We start from the raw sequence: 24,581 nt of genomic DNA, 5'->3' as shown, positions 1-24,581 counted from the left end.
GAGCCGAACAAGCAGCGTCCGGTTTCCTCAGTGAGCTCGTCAGGCAAAGGGGGTGGGGGTCAATGCTACGCAGAGAAACGGGCTGCTGGTGGCGAAGATGGCGGATGGGGACAGTGGTAGTGAGCGCGGTGGCAGCAGCGGAGGGGGAGGAGGCGGCGGATTCCAGCATTACCAGCGGGAACCGGAGACACAGGAGCTGGCCTCGAAGCGGTTGGACATTCAGAACAAACGCTTCTACCTTGACGTGAAGCAGAACGCCAAAGGCCGGTTCATCAAAATCGCCGAGGTCGGCGCTGGTGGCTCTAAAAGTCGGCTGACCCTCTCTATGTCAGTTGCTGCAGAGTTCCGTGACTACCTGGGGGATTTCATAGAGCACTACGCCCAGCTTGGGCCTAGCACCCCAGAGCAGATCGCTCAGTCATCCGGTGGGGATGACACCGGGCCTCGAAGGGCCTTGAAGAGCGAATTCCTGGTGCGTGAGAACCGCAAATACTACCTCGACCTGAAGGAGAACCAGCGGGGTCGGTTTCTACGGATCCGGCAGACCGTCAACCGAGGCCCCGGTTTTGGAGTTGGGGTGGGTGGCATTCCCGGTGCTGGCCTGCAGGCCGGACAAACCATCGCACTCCCGGCACAGGGCTTAATAGAGTTCCGTGACGCCTTGGCCAAGTTGATAGACGACTACGGCGGAGATGAGGAGGAGCTGGCTGGTGGCGGAGGGGCTGGGGGCTATAGTGAGCTTCCGGAGGGCACCTCAATCATGGTGGACTCTAAGCGGTTCTTCTTTGACGTGGGGTCCAACAAGTACGGAGTTTTCTTGCGGGTGAGCGAAGTGAAGCCCAGTTATAGAAACTCTATTACAATCCCTTTCAAGGCTTGGAGCAAGTTCGGGGGAGCGTTCAGCCGCTACGCCGAGGAGATGAAAGAGATCCAGGACCGGCACCGGGATAAGATGTACGAGAGGAGAACCGGAGAAGAGTCAGAGGGCGACGACGTGGACGACGATTGATGGACAGGTTACTTGTGATGAAGCTGACAACATGATGCAAAGCCTGGTGATAAACAGAAACAGAGGGAGTGGAACGACTGTTCTGTGCATGACGAATCGAACTTTAAAATGCTAAAACAACGGAGTAAAATAAAAAAAAAGTATATTTGACTGAGAAATTACTGTCTATATAAGAGAACCCTGTTCTAAAGTTTAGGTGGATGTTATAGCGAAATGCGTGCGGCCTGCAATCGTCAGCTCCTGTATGAGATCCCCCTCTGATGAAAAATTGATATATATGTATGTATGTGTGTGTGTATGTATATATATGTGTGTATATATATATATATATATATATATATATATATATATATATATATATATATATATATAGACCTCACACATGAAGCCCAGCAAGTTCAGTTTGACAGTGCTCAAGACACAGCAGTTGGTCCCACTTCCTGGTTGATATCCAATAAGAGCTCACCTGGCGCTGACCTGTAGTTTGTGTGTTGATAATAAGAAAGTGTGAAGACCTGTGCAGACCAACAGGTGCAGTGTGCAATCCAGCGCCTGCATCACTCACCATGGCTGTGTGTTTTTGTCCAAAGTGACTTGTAACAAACAGCCCAGACAGACCCACCAACACTCAGAACCTTGGTCCCGGCTTTAGGAGGCATCTTTGGCATTGCAGGACATCCATTCAGCTCAGCAAGGTCCTGTGAGGTGATTGACAAGCACATGACTCATTTGGATTCTCTGGACAATCCAAATGAGTCCATATGACCTCCCCAGTCTTCCCTCCCTCCCTCCTGGGCATCCTTCAGATGCTAACTTCCTGCTCTGACAGCTGAAATACAGCGATACCTGCTCACAAGTAGCTTGTTGTATCTCAGGGCTGGCGCTAAACTTCGGGATATTACCTGTGCCTGAGCGTCATTCTCCAGAGGTTCTGGGCACAGATCTGGTCAGCCACTTTTAGTTGAGACGTCTGTGGCAACTGATGACGTCTCCTGCAATGCAGGCCCCATGTTTGACCCCTGTGAGCTTTTGTCAGGAAGGATGCTGTGAGCTCAGGCCTCTAGCACTAGTCAAGATTTTTCAAGTTAAAGCATAATATTGCTGAGTTTGAGCTAAGGGAATTGACCTTGTCAGCTTATTTAGGGTGTGTCATTTGGATCCTTTAATCTTGAACTCAGACCATTAACGACTGAAGTAATATTCAGTCTGATTGTAAGAAAAATTTGGTGCTTTGGGAAAACAAAAACCCACACAGGGGTGCTGTACCTAAAGGAAAAATATATATATACTGGAAGAGATTTACTTACTAAAAATCAATATAGATAGAATTATTTTTCAAAAGAGATATATTGAGATATGTCTTAGAAATATGAGACATTTATTAGATAATGCTGCCTAAAGTGGTTTATTTAAAACACTAAACTTGGATGCAACTGTCCAGGATGATATTTCATACCTGCTTTTTTTCCTAACATTTCTTTTATTCCTTAGAGGAAATTACAAAAAAATTGAGAGTATGCTATAGCAATCTTTAGAAACAACTAGTTTGTCAGCAAACACTCGGCACTCCAGTTCACTTTACAGAGCATCAAGTTGTCCCCTCGTTTCAGTCTACCTGTTTTACCATGATCAGTCATAAACCGGCTTTCCATCAGTTGCCATACGACGTAAACAGAATCTGCAGTCATCAACAGTTTGTCTTTAGTGCTTCTTTTTAGATACATCATTTTTGCATGCCTGCTCTTAACAGAGCTGCTTTTTGTTTGTTTCTTTGCATACTCTGATTGCTGTATGATGGTATTTATCCATTTTTTGAGAGCGGTTTCAAGTTTTATTTTATATTGCAATGGAAAAAAAGTTTACTTCTAAACCTAATAGTAAATGAGAAAAAATGCCACAGAGTTCCCATGCTTTTTGGGGAATGTCACTTTCATCGTCCCACTTCCTTTGGTGTGTAAACCTCTCGTTGAATTTTACTTTATCCACTTCATCACAGCAGAAAAATGCCATATGAAAAAAAAATCAACACCTGGGAGCAATAGTTTTGTTCTTTTCTATTGATATAAATATACTATATATGATATTACACATGAGATTGAACTACATCCCTCTTCCTGTACTGTGTTACGTGAAATGGCAGCTGTTTCAGTCATGTGTGTTCTGCTGTAATATTATACAAAGTTCCTTTCAACGAGAAATAAACAAGGTTTTTGCTCAGGAGAGGTGTGGTCTTTTTCTCCTCTGACTTCAGGGTGGAGGTCCCTCTGTCTTAAGAGCAGCGACACTGTTGTATTATTATTATTGACAAGCAGATGTTAAACAACAGGTACCGCACAACAAAACGAGGTGCTTTTTGTTCTTTGTGGTCCCAAATCTTTATTAATCTTAATGTTTTAAAGCATTGCCACAAAAAGTTTAAATGAATGCTTTTTGCTTTGGGTTGCATGCAGAATTATACAAAATATATGAAGCTGAATTTCAACAAATGTGCTGGCAATATGTAGCCTGGGACAAGGAGGTACCAATTAAACTTTCAGGCAGACCTGTTTAACATTTCTAAAATTGGCAAATGTTTTCATTGGGTTTGAGTGCCCTCTAGTCACTGAGAAGAGTATAACCTGATCGAAATTTGTCCCTATTATTGACCAATATGGTTGGAAAAATAAAATTGAATCTTTGGCTTTATCCTTAGTTTTAATGTGTTGTAACTATTTTTTTTTCTTCAAATCAGTGTTTCCAAAGACAATACAGAACTTTCATGCTCAACGTTCAAAGTGACTGGCATGTTGACTCAAGACACATTTTCACACCACAATTCTGAAAGCAGAACAGAGTTTGCTTAATTTCGTTTCCAACGTTAGGAATATGGATGGGTGTCATTAGCAGTGGAAGGGAACAGCACTGTTATTTATTTATATGTAAAGTCCATGCAAAAAAAGCCTTCCTGGATACTTAACATATTTTTTATTTATATATATATTTTAGTTAAAAGGTCCATGTTTCATTGCATTACATCCCATGTGTGTTTTGTTCTTGAAACTATTTTGTCAATGCCAAGATTGGGGATTTTTTTTTTCATCCCACTAACAAATCAAACAACCTGAAGGAGCTCTTACAATTAGACAAGCTTATGCCTTATTACCAATTTAAATGTCTCATAACTGTCAGAGCACAGTGAGTGTATACGTTTTCCTTAAGTTTTGCTTTACACGTTGATGTTTTTGGCTATTTGTTAATGTGAACACAGGGAATTGTGTTTTCGCTTCTCATGTGTCATTAGTGTCTCTGTATTCCTCATACATATTTCGTTGTTGTAAACTGGGGTTTTCTTTGATGTATTTAACTGTAACGTAATCAGGGTATTCTTGTAAAAGACAGCCTGCTCTTAATGGCTTTCCCTGGTTAAATAAAGGTTAAATAAACACATAAATAAATAAAGGAATTCAAATTAATTCCTTTGAGGAGAAAAATACAAAATTTTCAACATAATCTGGTGTTTCATCCATTCAATCACACATCTAAGTCCAAAAATCATTATATTTATCTGCTATTTAAAGCCTTGCATAATCAATATCAATACATACAATCTGTTAAAATCAGTGGCTGATAAAAAATGTGACAACATACATTGGTTGATGTGGGAGCAAAGGAATTCTGTAAACTTTGTTTTTCACAATTGCATTCATGGCAATTGAGATGGGGCAACTGGAGTTTTGAATTTTTCCGGTGACATGACTTGAAAATATTTGAATTTTACTGTTGAAGGAGGAGAATGGAGGCATATGCTGAGATTTTGCATATAAACCTTAAATTTATTTTACTCAAACTAAAGAAAACTGTGGGTTGCTGAGATTCTCTTTTTGGTGTTGTCATTTCATCAAACCCCATCATCCCAGACTAGAGACTATAACGCAGAACATTTTCATGGTGGCACTCACCAATCCAGAGTTTCATTCAGCAACATCAAACTTAAAGCAAACATCGTCTCCACTGGAGCAACGGTAGCAATAAAACTTAATGAAAGTTTCTTTGTCTTCATACCATTACTTCAATCATTAATGACAGGGTTTATTTTGTCATAAAAGACCTGGAAAGTTGTAGAATTTTTGAATAAAAATAATGGTAAAAGTCATGAAAATTTGCTTTATAAATGAGAGTACTGGTATATCTGGTTCAGTTTAGATCAGCTGAGGAAAATCCCTTCATTAATAGTCATTTATATATTACATATTTATATATGTTGTATCAAACCAGGTGGTTTGTTATTAATTTCTGCTAGATGTAATATATAAGCTGCTACATTTCTATATGCAATTCTGTGTATATTTTTCACGTGTAAACACTCTTTTTGACAGTATGATCATGAAAAATTGTAAAGTATAGTGCAAAAGAGTGCATCTGAATAAAAATCTGAACAGGTGCAGGATTAAAAAAGTGATACAAAAAAAGAGGATATCAGCACACTGTTGTATGGTAAATGAGAAATGTTCTCAAAGGCTTTGAAATGTCATGGAAATCAATACGTTAAAAATGTCTGTTAACCCCATAGAATCTTTACATGGAATACATACATTTAAAAGTGGAAAAAAAACAGTAACTTTTGATTGAAGTCCAGATTTTATAATCTCGTTTGATATGTTTGTGAAAAGGGTTTTAAAATGCATTTCATGTGCTATCACAAAAGAAGTGTTACACCATGCAGAAACCCTGTCTTTGCCCACGCTCACCTGACTACTGTTGTCACTACATCTGCTGCTACATCACTCAAAGTCCAGGAAGCAGTTCTGAAGAACCAACCGTGCATCCTTCGAGGTGTGCGTGAAGCCTAAATATACACAGTGCAGGTTGACAGGTCAGCATGCAAAAGACCTGACGAGGCACATTTTATTTTAGAGGTCAGTGACAGTTGGCCAGCTGTCTGTTGTCTGTCAAGACTCAGAGGAAAGATGATTCAGGAAAAGACATCAGAGGAGTCTACTTTTTCTCTCCTACTCAACAGAGGAGACTTCATAAGTATTTGTATTTCTACAGCAAAATAAATATACCAATCTTCAGGTTTTAGTGGCATACATACATACAGTATGTCTAAGAGCCAGTATAGTATCATCTTGCATGCCAGCAAAAATTATGTTTCAGTATGTCTATAGCTGTTTGCTCCTTCAAACTAATTGTCTTACCCCAAAATGTTGTAATTTCAGGCCCACCAACTGGAATTTATTTAGGCTGAAGAAAGTGGGACATGTAGACTTCTTCAGGAGCTACATGGAGCACAAGATGGGTTTTCTGTCCCAGACTGATAGGCTTTCCCATCAGTGTAAATGCTACGGATATACCTACTTTTCAGAATTCCATTGAAATTACAAATTAGCCAGACAATCTCAACAAGCTATTTCAGCTAGACTTTGAGGGAAAATCTTCTAAAACAGGACTTAAGAATCATTCCAGTTGATCCTTCTAATTAGAACCTAGTTAGAACCTGAGGTCAAATTTTCCAGTCACAAACTCAAAAATGCCTGATGAACCCTGAGATCACAAATCAAAATAGCTGCTCCACACAGCAAAAATGTGATAATATACTGTTTCATCACTTTGTCATATCAAACCAGTTGTATACACAGTAATATCTTCTATGATATTGATATATGTACAAAATACCACATAGTGTTTGTTATCTAATAGCTGAGGTGTTGACAATGCAATTAATTTTCATCATCCCCAAACACAGTTTTCCACTACAGCAGAATGCAGAACAGGTAAACAGATAAGCTTTGGGTGAGGAAGATAACCTCAACACAGATCCAATGACAGAGGTGACGACTTGAGTCTAGAAAACTCTTTAACAACCCATTTCAATAAAGCACAGATTTGTAATCAATCACAGTTTTGTTAGAACTTTTTTTTTTTTAAAAAAGGAATAACCTTCAAATCTAATCTCTTTATGTGTCATCATTTCAGGAAAGCATTATACAAAAAAACCCCTAAATTTGTTACTGGATGAAGGCTTTAAAGGAGAAGGCCTGTTGTGTGGGTGCTGTTTAAATGCAGTGTCATTGGTGTGCACTGTGATCCATGATTCCCTGTGGAGATGACACTCAATCCTCCACTGTGTACTCAACTACCCCTCTTTAGCCCCATGATTCCACCATACAAATGCTGTTTGTGCTTATGCATGCACATACGCGTTCATTCACACAAACCGGGACCAACCCTTTCCTCCCTACGTCACACACATCCCCGGTGACCTCAGTGTGTACCAAGTGATGAACAGTGTATTTAGATAGGAGAAATTAAGAGAGACAGAGCCCTAGTGTGTGTGAATGAGCAAAAAGACAGCTCATGGGCATGTAATACCCCATTGGGCTGGGTGCCAATAAAAGTCAGGATTATTTCACATCTATGGTGTCCTGATGGCCAGCTCCACAGATACAAGCCCTCTCTCTAACAACCCATCACTCCTACAAAATACTGTTGTGTAATGCCTGATAAGAGTTTCAGAAGCTCGTAGCCTAAACTTTGAAAAGAAGCATTCGATTCCATGGGGACAGAAGATTTCTGATTGATTCATATCACCGCTTTTAATCCTGATGATGGTTACTCTAACAAGTACTGATAAAGACTTTATGTGTTGGCTGCACGGTGGTGCAGTGGTTCGCACTGTCGCCTCACAGCCAGAAGGTTCTGGGTTCGAGTCCCGGCTCGGGCAGGGGATCTTTCTCTGTGGAGTCTGCATGTTCTCCCTGTGCCTGTGTGGGTTCTCTCTGGTACTCCAGCTTCCTCCCACAGTCCAAAGACATCAAGAGGGGACGAGGCTGATTGATACTCTAAATTGACTGTAGGTGTGACTGTGAGTGTGAATGGTTGTTTGTCTATAAGTGTTGGCCCTGTGATGGGCCTGCTTCTCGCCGCTGGCATGAGCGGAATACAAGGGATGGATGGATTTCATATTTTTTTATTCTTTAATTTAGCTTTTATTTCAGTTGTTATGGCTGTTATTTTTGCTGCCCAACTTGGGTTGGACCCTCTTATAAAAGAGTTTTTTATAGTCACTGAAGCTTATCTCAGTTAAATAAAAGTTAAACATTCATTGGAATTGAAACCCACTTCGTCAGATTTTGTTTTGACTTAAAGTTGTGCTCCTTACATGATGAACACATCGATCTCTTAAACAGGGATAAGATCACACAATAAGTGACCCTCAGCTTTAAAAGAGTGCAGCTGAGAAACAGAATCGAATGAGAGACCAGAGAAAGCATTTCCATTCATGAGTATATTTGCACACATTCTAGTTTATTCTCAACTGTTTGTTACTAAAGACTTTGAGGGATGGATTGTGAAGTGGCTTGGAATCACAAGACACAAATTGTTAGATTCATGTTAGGGTTTGAAATCTGCTTCACTCACCTTGTAGTCCTGCACTGCTTACAAAGCTAGGTCATTAGACAACTGTTTGTTTCATAACATTTAATAAACCATATGTACATGAAACAGAGACATTTAAAGTGAGATCTTGCAGAAATATTTTTTCTGCTCCTTGTGTCTCCATGTTCCAAGCAATAAAGACTAAATTACTTGTAGGAGAAAATGGACGGGTAATAAAATGATTGATGCTTTGTTTAGGAGTTGTATGCAAGCTTGACAAGCTTTCATGCAACTGTACAAAATTGCAGCTACATAAGGAACAAGTCAACTTTTGGGGAATTCCCTTTAAAATATCATCCTCCACGGGGCTAGACTAGCGGAGGGGGAGCTGAGTCCTTCGACACCAGCTAACTGCTGTTTAGCTTCGCAAAATGAATGGTAGCCGGTGGGCAGTGTTTGCATACCTTCGTCCTAATCAAATATTCTTTTCTCCGAGAGTCCTTGCCTGCATAACCAGGGATGTGCAGATTATTCGCTGTGAAGTAATTAAAAATTTCAAGATTTAGGCGAATTTTAGTATCTGACACATTGTCTGATACACAGTCAGTGATCTAATGCCTAAAAAGTTTAGACTACAAAACAAAATGTTGGTTGATGACTTAAAGATCAACTGCTACAACTAATCACGGCCAATTTGTGAAAGAGGATGAGAATGACAACCCATCCATCCATTGTCTTCCGCTTATTCTCGTTAAGGGTTGCGGGGGGCGGGGGGGGGGGGGGGGGCTGGAGCCTATCCCAGCGGCTACGTGCGAGAGGCGGGGATTCTCCTTGAACACCAGTCCATCACAGGGTCAACATACAGAGACAAACAACCATTCACAGTCACACCTACGGTCAATTTAGAGTATCAGTCAGCCTCGTCCCCTCTTGCATGTCCTTGACTGTGGGAGGAAGCTGGAGTACCTGGAGAGAACCCATGTAGGCACAGGGAGGACATACAATCTCCACACAGAAAGATCCTGTGCCCAAGCTTGGACTCGAACCCAGAACCCTTGGACTTGAACCCTTGCTGTGAGGCGACAGTGCCAACCACTGCACCACCATGCCGCCTCGCTAGCACATACACTGATGCCCAACCCCACATAATGTGGTGTTTAGAGGCTATTTTTATCATCATTTTGAATATTTTCATCAGATCTGGTGATGCTGTTTTTAGTCAAGTTGCTTTTGTGATCTAAACTTTGACTGATATGGACAGAGTTATCGTAATCTGTCATGGGCCTACATGTGGAGATTCCAAGACCAAAGTCTGCAAAAGAGATAAGGAACATTCAGACAGAGCTGTTTTTTCATAATCTACTCAGATGAAAGAATTAAGAAATTCAAGCATATTCATGCTTAATGTGTAATTACAAGGAAGAAAGTGGGTTTCCTTTTGAAGCTTCCTGATCAGCAGCTGATTTCAAACCTAGAAATAAAACATTACAGTTGTATGAACTATACTTTTGACCTTTTAAAACCTTTTCAATTCAACTTTATGTCCCAGTGGACATGAGAGAAGAAGTTCAAAGAACATTCAAAGTTCTTTTACGGTGTTGTTGAAGTATCAAAATCATGAGAGGTGACGGTGACCTTGATTTTTGACCACCAGAATGTTCTCAGTTCATCCTGTGCTCCAAGTGGAAGTTTAGGCCTAATATGATGACCTTCCTATCCTACCCTATATAGGACAGATGGATGGACAACCCAAAAATGCAATGTGTCTGGCCAATGGCTATTGTGGGCTCCAGTGTATAGAAATTTAAATGAAAGGTGAATGTGGTAAGAGACTAAAAGAGCACAGAGAGGAGGATGAGGATGAGGAAGGTTGAGGGAGTAACAAATGGGAATACACACATGAAATTTAGACTAGAGCAGCTGGGGGTCCCTCTTTGCTGAGCAAATATCCTATACCAGTGAATGAGCTATTTTTAGCCCAGTGTTGCCATGTGTAAGAAATGCTGCACGAGCATGCAAACTGTACTTCTGTGCGCATGACACAGCGTCATCATAATCCCATGTGTGGATACAGAGAATGGTTAGAGTCCGCAGAAGTTAACCACTGAGGGATGCAGCAGCATGTGATGCACACACACACTCTCTCCTCTAGCGTACTATTTTATGTCTCTGGAGCTGCTCTTCTCACAGGACCTCAGCATTTCTGCCTTTCATGCCCTCACTGTCAGTTCAATTCACTGAGCCTTACTGACACCACAGTTGAACAAAGTCATTCTTCCAGAGCAAAACTGCCCTGCTTTTGCTGTCTATCTTCCTCTTTTTTAATCGACATTCCAAAATAAAAGCTCACTGCTGAGGGGTGACAGCTTTTAAATGAAAATAAAAACTAATAGATTAAATGGAGTTTGCACAACCTAAGTGAAAAAGTTGAAAAATGGGATAACAGGGTTTTGCCAAATAAAGAGCCAGTTTGTCTTCAAGTTGTCCATCCATCCCATTCTTGTTAACATGCAATATCTCTGAACTGAAAATATTTTGGTGGTCAATGGCCAAGGTCATATCACCTCACATAAAGCAACATCCGTCACGTTCTCATCAACACGATATTTCAAGAGCACCTTGAATGATTTTTTTTTTCAAATGTTAACCCAAATGTAACTCTAGGATGAACTGAAAAGATGAACTGGCCATCCAGGGTGAAAGGTCAAGGTCACAGTTATCTCACATAAACAGCCTGTCTCAGGATTGCTTGAAGGGAATTTCCTCAAATTCACGACAAACGTCCACACAGGCTGTAAATATTGTGAATAAGACGTTTTTTTCTTTATTTCTAAACATTTAGAAAAGCCAAGGAATCACAAATGTTTCAGTGTGCTCAAGAAGAGGCTTGAGAAAAATTAGGTCAATATAAACATCTTCAATTTCACTAAAAAGCAAATATAGATGACATGGCAGTATCATCATGCATCCCTATCAGGAAGCACAACCACTGGAGCACTGTGTTTTAAGAGATATTAACAGGAGTTGTAAGGAGTTACATGTTTTGCAGAAATCAGATTTGTCACCATGATAAAGAGATAATCAAGCTCTGACCTTGGTATAACAGAATAAAGTAGTCACTCTTGACCTCAGTAGATGGAAAAACACCTCCATCCATCCATCCATCCATTTTCCACACTTATCCTGTTAAAGGTCGTGGGGGGGCTGGAGCCTATCCTAGCAGCCTTCGGGCCAGAGGCGGGGTTCACCCTGGATGGGTCATTCATACATTGCAGGGCCAAAACATAGAGACGAACAACCATTCACACTCACAGTCACACCTACAGTCAATTTAGAGTATCAATCAGCCTCGTCCTCTCTTGATGTCTTTGGACTGTGGGAGGAAGCTGGAGTACCAGAGAGAACCCACACAGGAACAGGGAGAACATGGAGACTCACACAGAAAGATCCCGTGCTGAGCCAGGATTCGAACCGTTTTACTGCGAGGCGACAGTGCTGACCACTGCACCACCATACTGCCCAAGATTGGAATATTGTATCTCACAAAGACTGGGAGCCTGAAAAACTTAAAAGTCCTCCTGTGCAAGATTTCCTGACTCTTATTCACACAACTGCCACAAGTAACCTCTTCTTTTTGCTAGATGGCACAATCAGTGTTATTTATTCCATGCCAAATCAGCTTTCTATGTAATCACAAATCAGAATGGTAGTATGTCAGTTCTGCCACATGTAGGCAGCAGAGATCAAGTAACCACTATTTGGTAACCAGCTCCACACAATCTTTTCATCTCAGCTGTCCACAGAAACTGCTAAGAAGGTAGAGAGAAGAGAGTCACACCTGGAGATATTGTAGTTCAGGAAAAAGTTTTTTAGCTGTTTCAGTGGAGCATAAAAATTGCTAATGTGATATTTTCCTTTTTTTTTTTTTTGGCTGCTGAAGAAAGCTTACACAATATGCCAACCATTTTATTTTGTTATGATGAGGTCATCTGCAGAACTGGTGATTTGGCAGATTAATAGTGGAACCAAATTTGTGGTCTACAATTATTCAGATAAGATATAGATTAGAAAAGGGCAGCACAGTGGTGCAGTGGTCAGCACTGTCGCCTCACAGCAAGAAGGTTCGGGGTTCGAGTCCAGCACGGGATCTTTCTGTGTGAGTCTCCATGTTCTCCCTGTACCTGCGTGGGTTCTCTCTGGTACTCCAGCTTCCTCCCAGAGTCCAAAGACATCAAGAGGGGACGAGGCTGATTGATACTCTAAATTGACTGTAGGTGTGACTGTGAGTGTGAATGGTTGTCTGTCTCTATGTGTTGGCCCTGCGATGGACTGGTGACCTGTCCAGGGTGAACCCACCACTTGCCTGTAGCTGCTGGGATCCAGGCCCCCTGTGTCCCTTAACAGGGAAGAAAATGGATGGATGGATGGATAAGGGGTATATTATAAATGATAGGTCTTGAGTGGGAACCCATGCATTATCATGGTTACTCTGCAGTTTTTTTTAGGTCCCATATGCTTCCGTTAGTCACTGATAATTAGAAATACTTCCACCGGTTGACCAAGACAGGCTTACAGGAAGTAAATAACTGGAAAACTTCTGGATTTTATTTTAGATATTGAAAAGGCTCTCAAAAGTATTCCAAAAAAAACAATTTTTTAAAGCCAAAAGTATTGTGTCTATCCTCTGTTTCATCATGGAAAACATCCATTAAAGTAATGGCATTCTAATATATTAGACAGAAGTCCTGAAATAATGAGTGGATTTACAATGCAGCTTTTTCAATACATTCCTTCAGGTAAGTGAACTATACATCCTTCACCATTTTTGTACTCATGCCCTCAGGGAGAAGGTATTGTTCCTCATTCTGGTAGTTGGGCAAGAACCACCAGAATGAATAGTTTTCCCCAAAGTAGTCAGGCTGTTAAACTAAACCCCACAGCCTGCACACTCAGCACCCTGTCCCATCCCATCCAATCCCACCACCTACATAAGCACAGACAATAACTTTTATTTGGGCTCTGCATTGATGGCACTCCACCACTTCCTTTGTTCCCCCCAGCCAATATATTCTTACTGGACTTAGCACATTTTACACTAAGATTTGTACTTTAAATTGCATTGCTATTGAGTGTGTGTGCCCGCTACTTACCTACTACAATGGCTAACAACTATGTATGTTGCAATATGTATTCATGTATTTTGTGTTTACACTATTTTTCTCTACGACGCTGCTAAGGGAGTTGCTGTCTTTGATTTTTTAACAAAATAACTTGAACTTGAACTTAGAATTTTAGATTAATTCTCTCAATTGGCAACATGCCCAACATTGTCCCAACAAACTATGTATTTGCTTTGTTGGTATCTCCTTAGCTGAAGTGTCCCCAAGCTTTTTTTTAATGGCAGAGAAACAGTATGTGCAGGCCATGAAAAAAGAACTACAGCCCTTGTGAATTATTTTGAATGCTGTAATCTCCTCTCGAGATAACAAGTTAATTATTGCGATATCACATTAGCATCACCATTTGTCATCTTGCCAAATTAAACTATTATCACAAGACAAAAGTTGGTTATCTCAGCATAATGCAGTAATCAACATGTGAACTCAAGATTTTATCAAATGGGAATTTCTCTCTTCTGTATTAGTCAGATCTGCCACCTCAGATTAATGCTTCCTCCTTGGCCCATGCAACACCCTTCCACTAAAAGCAGCCTGGTTGTTTTTGAATTTTCCTGCCATCCTTGACTGAGGTACTCAATGGAGTATAGCATCAGTATGATATTAAAATTTGTGATTAATTGGGGGCACAGTGGTGCAGTGGTTAGCACTGTCGCTGTTCTGTGCTTCCTCCCATAGTCCAAAGATGTGCAAGTTAGGTAAATCAAGTTTGGTTAATTTGACTCCAAGTGTGGCTGGGCACACGCGCTGTCTGGGGTGTACCCCGCCTCTCACCCTAAGTCACGTGGGATAGGCTCCATAACCCCTGTGTAGATAAATAGACGGATGGGATGGGATGAATGGTTATCTTATTGCAAAATGTTGCCAAGCTTAGTGCATCCAAGATGGACTGGACAGACTACTAAACTGAATATAATGGAAGATACCTGAGCATCACAGTATAATTAATATTTATAAATATTTCTATTGTATTCAAATATACCAGAAACATGACATATTAATATCGCATTTGCATTTTCGAGTTTTGCTCAAATGATCATGGACTCAGCCAACAAAAGAGTGGACTCACTGTTGGCTGACATGCAAGAGCCTCAGGTGAGCCAGAACTACTCTCAAAAGGATATTGATGAGTTGAAGAAAGTTCAGAAAGCCCAACAAAGTGATTCCAAGGATATATCTAAACAGGTTGATGATCTGACATTCAGGCATGATGTAAAGGCATATTGCAAGCAGATTGAATATTTAGAAAACAGTGCAGGAGAAATAACCTGGTGATCACTGGACTTGGACCAGATAAAGATGAGGAAACCTGGGCTAAAACTGAGTCTCAAGTACAAAAACTGTTCACATCAAAACTGAAGCTTGAAGTCCCTTTGGAAATTGAAAGAGCTCACAGGAATGGAAAGTTCAGAGATAACAGTGTGAGGCCAAGACCAGTGGTGGTGAAACTGCTGCGTTTTAAGGACAAACAGCTCATCCTGGATAGGGCAAGCTCTCATCTGAAAAAAAACCTCGCTGTACATCAATAAGGATTTTTCCGAACGGGTGAGGAGGAGGAGAGCTGAACTACTGCCTGCAATGAAGGAAGCAAGAGCTAGGAGACTACGCTATAATCAGCCATGACCGCCTCATTGTGAGGCCAAGGAGAAGAGATGAGAGGAGCTTGAACGGCTACATGGCTCTTCATCTGGTTTTGGCTTTTTATTTTATTTTTTCTGTAGATGTCTCGTGAATATTCAGGAAGGGTTTGACTGTAGCCCTTTTGAATATTTGCAGCCTTAGAATCAAAATTCAGGAGGTTGGTCAAATTGTACAATCAAATAATCTTAATATACTTGCTTTGTGTGAGACTCATCTGGACTCCTCATTTTAGGATGAAGTGATGAGAATAAATAATTATACTGTATTTAGGAGGGATAGAAAAAAATTGGAGGTGGTGTGGCTATATATGTTCAGAACCAGCTACCAGCTCGAGAATGTAAAGATCTGTTGGTCAGCGACATAGAGGCTCTCTGTGTGCAAATTCACCTGCCATACCCAAAGCCAATAGTAATAGCTTGCTGTTACAGGCCACCAAGTACTGATATTAAATATTTAGATGGCATATGTAAAATGATAAATAAAATGCCTGGTTCAAATAATGAAGTGTTTATTTTGGGTGATTTGAATATTGATTGTTTTTCTTCAAACCGCCATTGAAGGAAAAAGCTCCTCTCAGTTACAGGTGCTTGCAAACTATCACAGCTGGTCGACGCTCCAACTAGAGTGTTCGTAAATAAAGCTGGTGGTAAGTCATCAACCTGCATAAATTAAGTTACTGGGAGTCACAATGGCAGTTGCAGGCATGTAGGCCTTTCCAGTCTCATATTTGTTACTACTTGACTCCAGCTTCTCATCATTATGTTATCTTCTGAATGAAAAAGGTCAAAATTAAAAGAAGCCTCTTTTTTGTTAATGAAGCAGGAAATGCGTCAAGTTCCCCATGTTCACATGTACTGAACCAGGCCATACTCCAAAAACTTCCTTTTAACATTATTTACCCCAAGGGGTTTTTGCTGTGTTCTAACAAGTGAGTTGCACTGCTATTAAGGAGTCGTCATCAAAAAAGAAGGCGGAGTAGCTGCTCTTGTATGAATTAAGGTGTGGAGCTCTGGCATTTGTGCTGAACTGTCTCAGGGGCATCTTTGCACAGCCTGCACCTGGACTCCTGTCTGGTGTGGTAGACCTTGGTATCTTGTACAAAGTGCTGTCATTCAATCCACCCTTCTCCAACCCCTGTAGGGATTCTCAATATCAGCCAATTCCCACTGGGTTAGCTATTCAGGGTGGGTCCCATCCACAGCTGTAGGGGTTTCATGCAATTCAATTAGTTTCTTCAGTCAGTAGATGTGGATCATGTCAGGGCCTGTTGCTATCCATCTCTTCATACCTGATATTCTGTCTTGGATCTTTGTCTGTCTGTCTGGTTACTGGAGTTTTTTCCTGTTGCATCACTGTGGTCTGCTCTTAGATCCACTAGCCATTGAGCATCAGTGTGATGCCTCCTTATCCAATATGCTCTTCCAGAATTGTTCCGTTTCAGCCCTGGGCGGATCTGTTCTAGTGTTATTACCATGCTACTCAGAGTACAATCTGGATGATTTGGTGGAGAACATCCTATTTGGTTCTGGTTCTGCATCTCTTGTATATCTCTTCAGGTGGGTAAAAAGAGCTGTGAGTCTTTGCTTGATAGTCTCCTGTGCCTCAGGTATGGACAGTTTGTTGTACTTCCTGGGTATCCCTTTCTTCCACACACCTTTAAGGGTTAATGTCAATGGCGCTTGGTACATAGTCAGAGTGTGGGGATGATTTCAGTTCTTCACTTTTCTTTGTAATAAGGTTGGCACAATATTAGAATTTCAATATTCAATACCAATACCAAGGAAAAAACTCAATACTCAATACCATTTTTGATACCACAGAGAAATAAAGTCAAAATAATAGGCAGAAAAATGTTTTTTAATAACGTCTAGAAAATATAAACAATAAATCCCATACAATTAACATCTGTTACAACACATCGATTAATAAAGCGGCTGAAGTCAAGGTGTGCGCCTGCCAGCATTTATCATAATTCAGGGCCCTCAGGTCTCACACATTCACTCTGTGACACATACAATTAGGGGTGGGTAACTTCGGTACTTTAATTGCGCCGACCGCAATGCCTCGGTACTACCGGGTACTGAAAATGTCTGTGTTTTTCGGTGCCAATTTTCAGTACTTGCAGGGTAAAAAGCGAAGCTCTGATAGTACTGCGACTCTGGCGACGAGTGGTCTAGGATGGTAGAGGAAGGCCCCGCCCTACTCTGTCTCTGATTGGCTTACCCTGATATCCTAACTGCCAATGAGAGGCAGAGTACCATCCAATGAACATGATACTTTGCTTCCGGTAACAAGTGTTACACGTGTGTGATTTGTTACCTGCATGTGTGCGAGAGAGACGCAAGAGATGGTAAGATAAGTAATGCCCCTGCGACCTAAAGTGTGGCTCCATTTTGTTAGAATCGACGCCAATAGAGCGCTATGCGATATCTTCAAAAAGGATGTCGTGGCAAAAGACAGCAACACGTCAAACTTGATGAAGCACCTAAACGTGCACAGGATACATGAGAGCAGAACGTTGCACGGTGTTTGATGTTATGGAGGGCAGACCGCAGCCTTCCTCATCCCAGTTTAAGTCTGCCTGTTGTGTATATGCCTCTTTTGAAAGAGGCAATCTCAAAGTTTTGTAATGAATGGTGTAACGTAATTGTCTTTACACTATTTTTTTTTTTAGTAAATTGTTACCGAAAAAGTACCGTTCCGGAACCGGCACCGGGACCGAAATTAAGGTACTAAAAAATTTTGAACAGTAACCAGCCCTACATACAATTCAGCCACTTCACATGCAGAACTATGAGTTTCTCACCCTTAAATATCACCTTCTGTCATGATGAAGTATATGTCGGTATAGGGCTGACAAGTTTTGATCACAGTTCAGAGTGACATTTTGGTGGGGGGGGGGGGGGTTCGGGTTTGGACGGTGTCTTATCTAATTAATGGCAGATAAATTCTTACAAACATATTTATTTTATTCTTAATGAAAGTGTGTGTGTGTGTGTGTGTGTGTGTGTGTGTGTGAGATCCGTTTTTTTTTGACAATATATAATGAAATACCCTTGGCTAACGGTTTCACAATGGAGACGATGTGCCTATTATTAATAGGCGCAACTTTCCTAATAAAACAGGCGTCAGAATAGCTGCTGAAATTAGCTAGCAGTCATTCAACTGTTAACTAACGTACCAGCTGCATAGACGCAGATATTCTGCAGCAATGGAAGTCAATGATGAGATGCCTGACTCTATCAGAGGATATGGTAAAGGGGCGGAAAAGAAAATCCCTCCCCTTAGAGTTCAGAGTTCAGAAGGCCTTCCAACCATGCACCAGCTAATCAGATAAAATATAGCTGCCGAACAGACAATCAAGTCAAGTCAATTTGATTTGTATGGCACCAAATCACAACCAAAGTTATGTCATGACACTTTACAGGTAGAGCAGGTCCAGTACCACACTCCTTCAATGAATCTACACCCAACAATTCTCCATCAGCAAACACATCCTGCAACAGCGGCGACGAAAACCTTCCTTTTAACAGGCAGGAACGTCGAGCAGATCCAGGCTCAATGGGGACGACCTGCTTTGACCGGTTGGGGGGAAAGAGAGCAGGAGAGCAGGGCGGAGACAAAGACAGATAATGGAGGAAGACAGATATACAGAAGGAAAGAGTGGGACAGAGATCACGAGAGAGAAAGGGAAGAGACTGATGGACAGACAGGGACGTGAGCAGGTGGAGCTACGGGTGGCAGCTTGAGCCTCTTCAGGTATGCAGCCTCCTCCAGCAGCACCCAGGATCTGGGATCTGGGATCTGGGTAGCCCGGAGACCTCAGAGAAGAAGACGAGTTAGTAACACATATGGGTATGATTAATGTATGACACATACAAGAGGACAGAGAGGAAAGAGAGGAGGAGAGAGAAGCCCATTGAGCCATGGGAGATCAGTCTAGGAAAAGTAGTCCTCAATGAATAACCTACAACACAACAATACAACACATCTATGATCGAACTCCCCTGTTCTCACGCCTCACGCCCACAGAGAATGCAAACTTTAGAGCAATGATCATAATAATGCTTAACATTTCAATGTTGTTGAAGCGGGAGTTGTACTAACCTCTCGCCATTCAATGTACAGACTGGGGTGTCTGTCTTTCATGTGTTTTGTCAAGTTTCTGGTGTTACTTGACTTGTTGCCACTGCCTTGTAGCGGTCCTTGCAAACAGGCCTGTTGATATATCAATGACTGTTTCCCTCATGTCCAAAATACTTCCATACAGCACTTTTGCTTTTGACATGTTCAACAAAAATTGGTCGTGAAGGTCCAACAGCCGCACTCATCATGTTTCGCCAGCTCTGTTCTACGAGCTTCTAGTAAGGGGAGGAGCAAAGAGGTAATCTGTGTGTGCGGCAGTAATAAGTGAAGGTGTGTGTCTGCAGGAGAAGATGGTGCCGTTGGTATTGATACTTTTGCAAATGAGTATTGTATCCGAATATGAATTTTTAGTATTGAATATCTGGGTTCTGATACTTTTGACAATCCTACTTTGTAATATCATTAATCTAGTAATTCATTCATCAACCTGTACTTGTTGGGGCAACTGCCATTTGCGGATGGATTTTCGGACGATGGATTTTCAATCTTACTTTACCAGCTCATGAACCTCTGTGGCATTGAAGTGCAAAGACTAACATTAGTCATGATAATGTAAGCCAAGGCACGTTTAGGCTAACTTGGCTGTATGACAAAGGTCTGTTGTAGCAATCTTTCTTTGTCATGCAGATGTAACATGATCTTTCCACCATCCTCATACATGTTTTGTCCATACAGAAAGCCAGGATTTAAAAAAAAAAAAAAAAAGACCTTTTGTCATGCTATGACTGCCAAACCTTTCCCGTACACAACTTCAGGACATGAATTTGCAAGTTCATAAATTCCATTTGAAGGTTGCATCATCACTGAGACTTACCTCAGTCTGTAAATATATGCTTTGCTGGAGCCAAGATTTGTGGCACAGAGGGCAGGTGCAAGCTGTTTATGAGTAGGCATTGCACTGGATAGAGCTGTTTATGAGTAGGCATTGCACTGTATAGAGCAGAAAGTCAACACTAGAATCTGCATCATTTTCAAGCTAAATCCCACAGCTGCACATTGAAACTTTGTCCTGCTTTTGGCTGGACTGTATTTTTGAGATACCAGGACAGGCACATATCCAAAATCTCAAATTTAGTGGTAAGAGAGCACGGAGATATGTCATCATAGGGATGTCAATCAAACAGTAGAACGTGGGGGAAGATGTTGTTACAGAGAGGCAGTGTGTGATTCACAGCTTCTACAGAAACCTTAAGATGTTTTCATGAGGAAAAAGCAAACAGCAGTTCAATTTCACAGCATTTACCTTGTTGTGGCAATCAGTACTCATTTCAGATACCCGTTCTGTGTTATTGCAGTCAGATTTAGTCACACGAGATGCTTTGTGTGTATGTGTGTGTTTATGATGAAATTACTAGATTAATGATATTACAAAGTAGGGTCGTCAAAAGAATGTGTGCGAGCTCCCACGTTTGCATTCTCTGCGGGCGGTAGATGTGAGAACGGGGGAGTTACATGCACACTTTCCACTGCCACTTGTAAGCACTGACAGAGAACAGCTTCAAAATTCACAAGTGTATTTGCTAAAAATATTTTAGGTTAAAAAAGTGCAACTTTAAAGTATCTTCAGCTTGTGCAAACCAGACCTTATTTTGGACATCTAACCAAAAACCCATCCAAAAATATCATTGACTCTGAGGAAAGGAAACCAGAAGTTTAAAAAAGGTCACTTATTTCTGCACCACTATATCACCATGACATTCCCCAGATGTCCTTTCGTTCATTAAGAAAATTATTCTCTGTATCACAAATCACGTCCTGAAATTCTTGTTTTTCTGTCAAAATTTGTTTTCTGGACAATTTTATTCAGAAATATTGGTTCTTTGTTAAAGAAAAAAGGCCCCCTATTTTGCAGCTTTAATGATTTTTTTTTTGTGGAGTGTTATAAAATAAAATACCCTTATGTTTTCTGAACTGTCGCTGTTTTTTTTTAATGTCAGACGACATGGTATGGATGAATATTGACCAATGCACTAACAGTGTTATGCAAAATTAGTCATTGTTTTACAAGTCCAGCCCACGGAAAGCAAAGATCCTGATTGCTTAAAAAAAAAAGAAAAAGAGAGAGAGATCGCGAGAGTGGAAAGTTACTGGCAATATGATCAGTTTACGAAAAATCCTTAGAGGAGAAGACAATGAACGTAGGTAGCGCCGCCCACGTTCCTCGTGTGTGGAGGCGCGGTTTTTGTCAGCCGTGTCCTCTTGGCACCGATTCAACACCCGGATCACGTACACGTCCAGTGAGTGCGGCTATTTAAACTGGTTTGAACTCCTGCTCGGACACCTGATGGTCCTCATACGAACTGCGCAAGACTTTGTGACACAGGTAAATTGCTCTATTTCCTCTATGCATGACTTGTCCTTGCCATTTTAAAACTGTATGATTTAAATGTTTTTATTATCACTTACATATTGAACTGTAGACCTGCAAAAATGTTTTATAATTTATCAAAAGAACATAATATGCCAACTATTTTGATAATCACTCCGCAGTTCCAGTCCTTAAAGTTTTACAGTTTGTGAGCAGGGACGTGCTGGAAAAGTGGGACAAGTCTGGAACAGCCCAGGCGGCCGGGCCCCAGAGAATTTTTTTTTCAATAGGTCTATATAATTTCCAATATACACGATTATCTTCTAACAAGGTAGTACTGTAGCAGCCTACATAATAATGTCAAAAAGCGAGCAACAAGCACAGCATGCTCGGCCAGCCTGTCACACACGACACAGACGTGCGGAGTGAGACAGTCACCTGCACGAGTGTACTGGCTGTGGCGTCGCGCTGGCTGCAACAGTGCGCGCCACCTACCTGTAGAATTCTCAGTGGGCCTGAAAATTACAACCCGACCCCACCCAGCCGGACACATCAACATGAATTATCAGCCTGTTTTGATTCAGCACAATGGCAATATACGAATACTTATTGTGAGGGCAGGCGTTATTAACATGATCCACTGACAGTGATTTCCACCTAATATTACTTAAAATGGCCCGCATGGGAGGGCCTCTGCAGCTCTACTTCCAGGGCTCACTAAGGGGCCCAGCACGTCCCTTTTTGTGAGCGTGACGGTCACATTAAACAAAAATGGGAGCTGTTGTTTGCTGCAGCCCTATTGCATTATTTGCACTGATGCGGTCATGTGTCAGTGGTGTAATGCAAAATTGTTTGCCATGGCTGACAATTTTAAATGTATAAGAATGCAGCACTATTTTAATGTGATATTCTAAGTTGCTGACAATAAATATGGGGAGGGATGGGATGACATTTACAAATGTCCCCAGCATGAACCATTTGTCTCCGTACAGGAAACAAACAACATCCAAGCCAAAAATGTCTGAGGAGAGGGAGTTGCCCATCTGGAAAGGATAAAAGTTCCTGGCCCTCCCATCCATGCAGAAATGGGATATTTGCAGAATGACCAAAATGTTTGGATCTATTGATAATGGCTATTTAATGGCTATTAGAGCGCATGAAAATTTAAAATAAATATTTGTCCTTCTGCTAATTAAAGACTGCAAAACAGAAAAACAACACATTCTAAACTTACCCAGAATGTAGGGGAAGTAAGATCAGCATGGGTCATCTTGTGTGTGCATGGCCTTAAATGATTCAGAGTGCATACCCAACCAAGTGACATTTTAATGTATGTAGCACCAGTAGGACTGCACCGATATGATAGTTGTGACAATACTGATGACTGCAGTTATTGCCTATAGCCAAAATGGACCTATGTCCTTGTGATATGTTCTGATAAGAATGTTGATATGTTGTGCATCCTTATGTATCAGTGTCTAGACACCAGACTTGCAAATTGTGTCAGCATGATTCAAAAGTTTCTCTCATCTTTCTACTCGTATCAGAACACCACAACACTGCTGAAGAGAAAACATGGAACAGAGAATCTTTCTCAAGACCCAAGATGGCCAATATGTGACGATCCTGGAGGACGATGAAGGATTGAAACTGTGTGCTGTTGACCGCCAAAATGATGGAACAGATTGTATGTTAGAATTTCAGTGTTACAGACTAAGTTGTCTGGCAAATCATCTCCACCTATATTAATTGAACTTGTTTGACTTTGATTCTAAAATTGAATGAATATTGATTATTTAAAATGTATGAATTCAGACAAATCTCATTTTCTGCATTCTGTCTTTAGTGCCTCCTGTGGACGTGATGAGTAGAAACAAAACAAAGATGGCTTTACGTTTCCAGTTTAAAAACAAATTCTATTTTCTGATGGTGGAGAATAGTACGCTGAAGGTAAATATTCAACAATATTTGTTTTCTCTTGGGAGCACTATGGAAATCAGTAGTAAAGATGAAAATTAGCTGTGACATATGTGCATATATATATATACATACACACATAGATAATGTAATAAACTGTATATATTTTCATTATGTCTTTCTTTTTAAAATGGGAACCAAAATATTTTTGTGTGTCTGTTCAGTTGCAGGAGACAGCGGCTGATCAAGGGGAGACTCGATCTGATCACTATCAGTTTAACAAAAAAAATGTGAAAGGCAACAAATATTACTGCCTGCAATCTGTGCACGACCCCAGCAAATACCTTGCTGTCCAAGAAAATATAAGACCTTTCTATTTTTGCCTCAGTACACACAATAACAGTGTTATTATGAAAAATGAAATCATTAAAAGCTAAATTAATTTACTTTTCCTCTTACAAGTGGTTTGTATTCCATATGACACCAACATGTTCTTAAAGGCTTTTTTTTATTATTGAATTTCTGAAATACATTTTAGAAGTAATAAAATCTATGTTGTCTTAAGCTGTACACTAACTGAATTATGACGAAGTCAAATATTTTTATTTCACTAATTTTTTTTATGCAGAAATTATTTATGGGCCACACTGGTGTACCACCTTCCAGGGTGAACCCCGCCTCTCGCCCCGTAGCCGCTGGGATAGGCTCCAGCCCCCCTGTAGAAAATGGATGTACCACTCATTTTTTTTGGTATTAAAAAAGTTTAAGTATTAATTTTCATATTTTTGTTACCGTTTTGTATGACTGCTGGATGTTGGTGAAGCTTCAGACTGATCTCTACTGAAACTAGTTCTTTGAATTATACTGTCTGACGAATGACAACACATGCAATTTAAAACTAACCTTTTTCTGTGTATATATTTGATCATGCTAAACTAAAAATATAACTGTGAATTTTGGCTTATCTATCCATCCATTTTCTTCCGCTTATTCCTGTTAAGGGTCGCGGGGGGGGGGGGGGGGG

General features: G+C 40.8%; 1 protein-coding gene and 1 long non-coding RNA gene across 2 annotated transcripts; both read left to right on the top strand.

The window, feature by feature from the left end:
- Positions 1-60: 60 nt before the first annotated feature.
- On the top strand, positions 61-4,264 carry LOC147260353 (transcriptional regulator protein Pur-beta). Its single transcript, XM_086206906.1, has one exon. The coding sequence runs from the start codon at positions 98-100 to the stop codon at positions 1,007-1,009; it is 912 nt and encodes a 303-aa protein (XP_086063032.1). The 5' UTR covers positions 61-97; the 3' UTR covers positions 1,010-4,264.
- A 17,197-nt stretch (positions 4,265-21,461) lies between these two features.
- LOC147260352 (uncharacterized) lies at positions 21,462-24,581 on the top strand. Its single transcript, XR_015116289.1, has 4 exons — positions 21,462-21,655; positions 23,188-23,327; positions 23,487-23,590; positions 23,782-24,581. It is a non-coding gene; the product is annotated as an uncharacterized LOC147260352 (long non-coding RNA).

The sequence above is a fragment of the Aulostomus chinensis genome, chromosome 6, assembly GCF_037954235.1.
Source record: "Aulostomus chinensis isolate RoL2024-O1b breed Wild chromosome 6, RoL_Achi_v1.0, whole genome shotgun sequence".
NCBI classification, from domain to species: Eukaryota; Metazoa; Chordata; class Actinopteri; order Syngnathiformes; family Aulostomidae; genus Aulostomus; species Aulostomus chinensis.
The sequence above is the reverse complement of the archived record's forward strand: the minus strand, read 5'-3'. Positions and strand labels throughout refer to the sequence as shown.

Excerpts from the sequence above, each read along its gene's own strand:
- LOC147260353 (XM_086206906.1), top strand. The coding sequence starts at position 98 with ATGGCGGATGGGGACAGTGGTAGTGAGCGCGGTGGCAGCAGCGGAGGG.